Source organism: Frankliniella occidentalis, unplaced genomic scaffold, assembly GCF_000697945.3.
Source record: "Frankliniella occidentalis isolate FOCC.00 unplaced genomic scaffold, Focc_3.1 Scaffold28, whole genome shotgun sequence".
Taxonomy (NCBI): Eukaryota; Metazoa; Arthropoda; class Insecta; order Thysanoptera; family Thripidae; genus Frankliniella; species Frankliniella occidentalis.
The window spans coordinates 1,094,923-1,101,068 of record NW_026267158.1 but is presented as its reverse complement, the minus strand read 5'-3'; the positions used below and the strand labels follow the sequence as shown (position 1 = coordinate 1,101,068).

General features: G+C 54.1%; 1 protein-coding gene across 1 annotated transcript; it reads right to left on the bottom strand.

Moving 5' to 3' along the window:
* Nucleotides 1-1,051: 1,051 nt before the first annotated feature.
* On the bottom strand, nucleotides 1,052-5,378 carry LOC113202854 (uncharacterized). Its single transcript, XM_026417296.2, has 2 exons — nucleotides 5,210-5,378; nucleotides 1,052-3,878 (listed from the first exon to the last, which is right to left on the bottom strand). Exon 2 carries the CDS (start codon nucleotides 3,867-3,869, stop codon nucleotides 3,552-3,554), a length of 318 nt encoding a protein of 105 aa, XP_026273081.1. The 5' UTR covers nucleotides 3,870-3,878; nucleotides 5,210-5,378; the 3' UTR covers nucleotides 1,052-3,551.
* Nucleotides 5,379-6,146: the final 768 nt, after the last annotated feature.

Here is a 6,146-nt window from a genome sequence, read left to right as displayed (position 1 = left end):
AGGACTCCAGGACCTGCGCGGCCTCCTCGTCCACCCCTCTGCACCACTGCACCGGCCGGCCGCCGGGGAGGACAAGTTGTCGTCGGCGAGAGGAAGCAGGACGCTGACGACGGGGTGCTTGCCCACCCCATCCGCGATAAGCAGCAGAGCCGCGGGGCGGGTTTGTCCGCGGCGGGTCCACGGGGTCCACGAGGCCCTCTCGGCGGAAGCGCGGGGGAGCGAGGCGAGCAAGAAGTGGTGTTGCAGAAAGTAAATATACATGCAGCCCACATCCGGCCTACGACGGGGCGGGGCGGGGCGGGCGCACGGGGGATGCGGCTGTGGGCCCCGTGGGCGCACGGGCCGGGCGCTTCCGGGTGCCGTATAAGCCCCTCGCTACCAACACATGTACGGGTGCCTGTGTGTGAGAGCGTGCGCGCGTGTGTGAGGCAAGGTCCTTGAACCCATCCTCCACCCTTCCCGAGAGACGTGTAGAGGGCGAGTACAAACTCCGAAAATTCCAGAGGGGGCGAAGGTTATTTTGATTCGAAGACCTGATTATTAAAGCCAATTTTGGGAACGCGGTCGCCTCAATTTCCAGCCCTTGCCCGTCCTCCCGCCGCAATCCCACCTCGCCTCTCACACCTTTACCTCGCACATCTTACCTTGCTCCTCTCCATTGGAATCCCGTTATAACGATAGGCTACTTACGGTCAGGGAATAGGGTTGCTGTCGTCACTTTAGCCCCTCGTTAGCTCGCCGGTGTGTGTTGAACTTTCGCACCCTCGTCCTTTTTTGGCTCTTCCGCCTTTCCGTTCGGCCAGGTATAAAAAGGGACCAGGAAGACGCGCGCTATAGATGGCTCGTCATTTCATCCACCTCTGATAGTCCCCATCACCCCCTGAGATTATTTTTATTTTTATTATTGACACTTTCGATTGCAGCAGCACAGGGCCGAGCAATGTTTTCCCCCCCCCCGCTCTCCTCTATACCAACTGTATATTTTTGAAAAATACTTTTTAAAAATATTTGAAGTTGTGGTGAAGGAAGGATTGTATAAAACGTCTTCAAGTATGTTTCTGACATGATTTATTTAAACATTTTGGAACTCTATATTATAATACAATTTGTTGATACAATAAAAATTGTTGCCATGATCAAGCTGGCATGATAATGACTAGATGGGTTCAGATTCCTAAGGTCTTGACTCTTGACTAGATTAATTGACAGTCACCTGGTTACCTTTTCAGTACGGGTTTGGTATCAAATGAAACAAAATTCTTTCCTTTTCTCACAAGATGGCAGTACAACGAAATTCTTTGAAAACACTTGATATCGAAAAGAAAAAAAAGTCTTTGGTTAAATGCAAAATTTCAACAATTTCCCTCTACAGACCATACAACACTACACTAAAATTCATTACAGGGAAAGATTTGTCCGGTGCGATATATTATGCATTCTTTAACTTTAGATGAATTGATGATTAAACTTTATAATAAACGAAAACACGCACTTAACAACATACAGCAACAAAAGAGTGTCCAGTCAGAATGCAAAGAATAGAGCCCGAGTATAAGTAAGCTTTTGAACAAATAATAAGGTGTTCTCGTTATCAGAAAATTGTCCATGAATTGTCCATATGTCCTGTCCTACTGTGTTGTAAACAAATCTGCCTTGCTTTTGGACGGCCGCGCAAACGAATGAGACTCAAAGTTATACCATGTTATTGTTGATATAAATCTCAACCAAATTTGAGCTTCCATTTTTTTTTCTCTTTAGATAAAGCTTATCAAGAATGAAGTGTCCGTTCGGCCCTTTCGGCTGGACTTAAGGCACTGGAGAGTAAAATGATATGACGACATTTACTTTGACGGCTAGTCTAGAAACCATCGCTAATGGCGGCACACGCCCCTTGCCTATCGCGACTATAATTAGTTAGTGAGCTCTCTGGATTATGTATCAGGAGTAAAACAAAACAAAACTTCTCTTCGTGGCGCAAAAAGGGCAATCCTTTCCTACCGAACCTACTGCGTCTATAAAATAAGTGTGGCTGTGGCTGTGGCGGCCGGCCGGCCCGGTCGCTAAAAGGCACTCTCTTTGACGAGGGTGAATGAGTGACAGTACTCTGGAAAGGCACGAACCTTGAATACCATATGTAAGGGAAGGGGAGAGGAGAGGGATCGCAGCCATGTTCTCGCGCGGAGAACGCGGCTCGATTCAGAATTCGGACTGCGGACACAACGACCGCAGTCCCTTTAGGTGGAAACGAGGGGGATATTTTTTTGAAGGAGGAGGAGGGCGTTAAGTCTTTAAAAAGTGGTGAACGAAACGACCACTTCAAAGGCACTGACATCAGACGAAGGCGTTTATAATCATATAGGAGGGTGGGCGAGCGGATAAGATTGACTTGCATTCGGGCAGGCGTGGCTCGCCCACCCCTTTCTTTGTAGAGTATAAAATGTTTGCTGATTTTAGTTGGTCTGAGAACTAACGGCTAATGATTTAAGACGATTAAAATGAGCAAGTACTGGTGCACCACTCCGACGTGCAGAGTGACTGGCCGCCCGGACCCTGCGCGGCCTGGTCGGAGTGGTGCAACTTCCTAATAAAGTTTACATCAAGGCACGAATGATAAGGCTTAAGTCTCGGCGGTTTCGCGATGTTCCAAAAGCTCGGCAGATTATTCACTGACGCTCCCGGCAACTGAATCATTGTAAAACATGGCAGAGAATGCGGAAATGGTATCTCAGTAGCTATTTTTGGCATCTGCTGGAACACAATATTGCACAATGTACATACTCATTCCCGCTATAAAATATGCAGGGAGAAATATTTATCGATAGACCTATAATATGTAGTATATATAATGATAATCTATGTACATGACAGTAGAAGCTCCTTTGCAGACTTGCGAGCAACCCACGATCACAAAACGCTCTTGGTAAGCCTTGTACTGCTGCAAGAGCATAACTTACACTGTCCATTCCTCGCTCATCTTCTGACGTCGAGGACAGCAAGAAAGAACGCCCATTGTTCCCACCCTCCCCCTCCCAACGCTCTAGCTACATTCAATTAAGCAAGCACTAGACGAAAGTTATGGTCAAGGTCCCCTGCATGCTTCATAGTAAACAGGCAAATATTTCTCCTGCCTTTTTTAACATCTCATGGGCAATAATAGTAAGCGTCTGTCGACCATATTTTTGCAGATCACAAAATAAAAAACGTTTGCAAACCTGTTCTGACGTTTTGCGCTTAAAATTAAGTTTTACATTTAAATGCTGAAAGGATTGAATGATGGTTAATTGAATGTAGCATCTGCATTTTATCACAGCGTCACGCATTAAACCCCAAATGAAATCACATCACCGGTCCGCTTTGGCACCTGACACGACTTGTGACTCTCACTTATTGCATCTCCCCGACCACAGACACTCACTCCTCCTCTCCTCCTCTCTCACTCCATCACAGACACACTTGGGTCCGGTGGCGCGCTGGCCGAGGCGCCCGCCCTGCCCTCGGCCCTCGCCGGGCGCCACCGCGTTGGTCCCGCCGCGGTAGGCGCGTCCGGAGCACTACCTCGCGCCGGGGGAGGCCATGCAGTGCAGGTCGACGCCCCGGAAGTAGTGGTCTAGGAGCCGGCGGCGCAGGTGCTGCTGCTCTAACTGCTCGAGCTGCCGCCGCCGCAGCTCCTCGTCCAGCTCGAGCGCGGCCTGCCTCCGGGCCAGGTGCGTGGTGAGCGCGAGCACGCGCGGGTCCGCCGTCGGCGTGTTCTCGTGCTCCACCAGGTGGCGCAGCGCCTCGCGCAGGCAGTGGCGGTAGCCCTGCAGCAGCGCGTCCGCGGGGCCGACCGAGGGCGGACACGCGGCCAGCACCGGGCCCATGGTACCCATGGCGGCGACCTGCGGGACAGAGGACGGATTATTGAACGGATGCAGGAATGAGCTCCTTACCCCATTCGGTGGTGCGGTGGCGGCGCGGTGGCAGCGCGTAGCGGGAACCATAACATGCAAAATTTCTCGTGCGTTTCGGTTAAATTGAGTAGTCCTATCATCTTCGGTGTGAAAAAATAGCACCCTACCACACAAGTTTCATCAAAAACAACATCAAAATGAGGGCGTTTGAGATATTTTTGCGACTAGAGGCTTCTGCTTTGTTATGGTTCCGCCGAGTGGGGTAAGGTGCTCATACGAATGAATGACTGAATGAATGAAGTGGGCTTCCCCGGCGGCAGCGCGGGGTATCGCCGCGCGGGCCGGGCCGAGGTATGGCCGCAGCGATCAGCTGGCACGGTCACGTGCTGCCCTCTGTGGCAGCAGAGCCCAACCAACGGCGCGGGCGGCGGGGAGGGGGAGCTGGAGCAGCAGCAGGGGGCGAGTCGATAGGGTAGGCAGACGTGTGTGCGTGTGTGTGTGTGTGTGCATGAAAAGCATTAGAGAAAAAAAGAAAAAAAGTAACCTCACGTGTCTGGTTTCCATCGGCAGCGACACTCTGCATCTGTCAGGAGTCACCACGGCACGTCTGGCACTATCCCATTTACGCTCGAGCTAAACATGAAAAATTTCTAGGTGCCCCTTCTCTCAATGAATTATTTTAGTCATCCCGGTTATGAACGCTTACAAAAGTGTGAAGGGGATCAACTTTTTAACTGATTGGGCTGAACACGACTACTCGTTGAACCGTGTCCAGCTCTTGGCCGGCCCGGGGGTGTGGCCGTCGCGACCTGGCCCAGTTATCCGCACCCCTTCGGATCAAAATGGCGCCGGGTCCTTCCCGGACCATCCCCTTGAAAAGTAGCGCATTATACCCGAACATTTACCCACATCATTCCGATATTGGGCCGGCTAGCTGTGCGGAGCTGGCCACTGAGGACAATGGGACACGGCCTGGGCGAGTCACATCCACTTGGAAACGAAGACAGGGAGGGCATATCGACCCAGACACCCCGGAGAGGTTAGCTACCCTAACTACCCCTGCCCGCCTGCAATGCGCCACACATCAAGCTGAGGACGCCCGGTGCTGAAAGCTGGTCGGCACCAAACGACAGCTGGGCCTCCTCAACGAGTCCAGCACCGCACCGGCGGCTTCGGGCAGCCCCGACCCTGGCCGACGACGCGACGCCCCTCTGCAGGCTGCGATTTGACAGCTGTCGACCGGCGCAAGGCCCCGCGACCGCCGCCCGCCTGGCCCATGGACACACGCTCCCCGCGACGGCTTAGGAAGGCCTACTCACCCTCTTGACGACGGCGAGGTGTCCTCCTGTCACTCGGCCTCCTCTGACGGGGAGGTCTGTCGTTCCTGCCGGTCCTCCTCTTCGCTTACTCCGCTGCCTGTGTGTCCTGCCTTACAACCCGACTGCGACTGAACCGGGACAGGGCAGGGCAGGGGCAGGAGGTTGAGGGGGAGGAAGGGGGGTGGCGGGGAGGAGGGTGCGAGCCGTCCCGTCGGCACAGCGCAGCGCGCAGTCAACTCCCCTCCCCTCTCCGCGCCACCCCCTCCCCTCCCTCCTGCCGCGGTGGCGGCAGTGTGCTCTATGTTTATCCCGGTCCCTCCCCTCCGCCCCTCTCTCTCTCACACTCACTTGCCACTCCAGAGGCGACTCTCTCTCTCTCTCTCTCTTTCGCTCCCTCCCCCCACTCCACCCGTCCCTGTCTCGCTTACCCCTCGTATCGCCGCTACTGCAGCAGACGCCACCGCTCCCTCGCGAGCCACCCCTTCCCCTTCCTCCCCGTCCCTCGCGGCCGCCTTATGGACACACACTCCCCCCCCTCTCTCTGTCTCGCACACACACCAACACGCACACACACACACATACGCACTCCGAGCTCCCTCGTCCAGTACCCCCATATCCTCGCTTTGGGGCCCTCAGAGACACATACCCGGCGATGTAAACATATGTTACACATGCGATGATCCGTCTGGGACCCCCTCCTTCCCTCCCCATCCCCTCCCCTCCCCTCCCCTCTGCTCTCCTACCCCTACGCCCCTCTGTCTCTCTGTAGAATCGCCTTGGGTTTCGCCTCCTGGCCGTCTTCTGTATTTTCGCTTTATCGGCGCTGTTGTCGGTACGCCGTCTTGTCGTTCGGCTCGCGGATACCGCTGCGTCGGGTTATCCTGACACCCGGCTTCCTTCCGGCTCACGGCCGCCCTCTGCCCGGCCCGGCCCGGCC

Bases quoted from the DNA above. Each gene is read 5' to 3' on its own strand.
- LOC113202854 (XM_026417296.2), bottom strand. From the start codon at position 3,869: ATGGGTACCATGGGCCCGGTGCTGGCCGCGTGTCCGCCCTCGGTCGGC.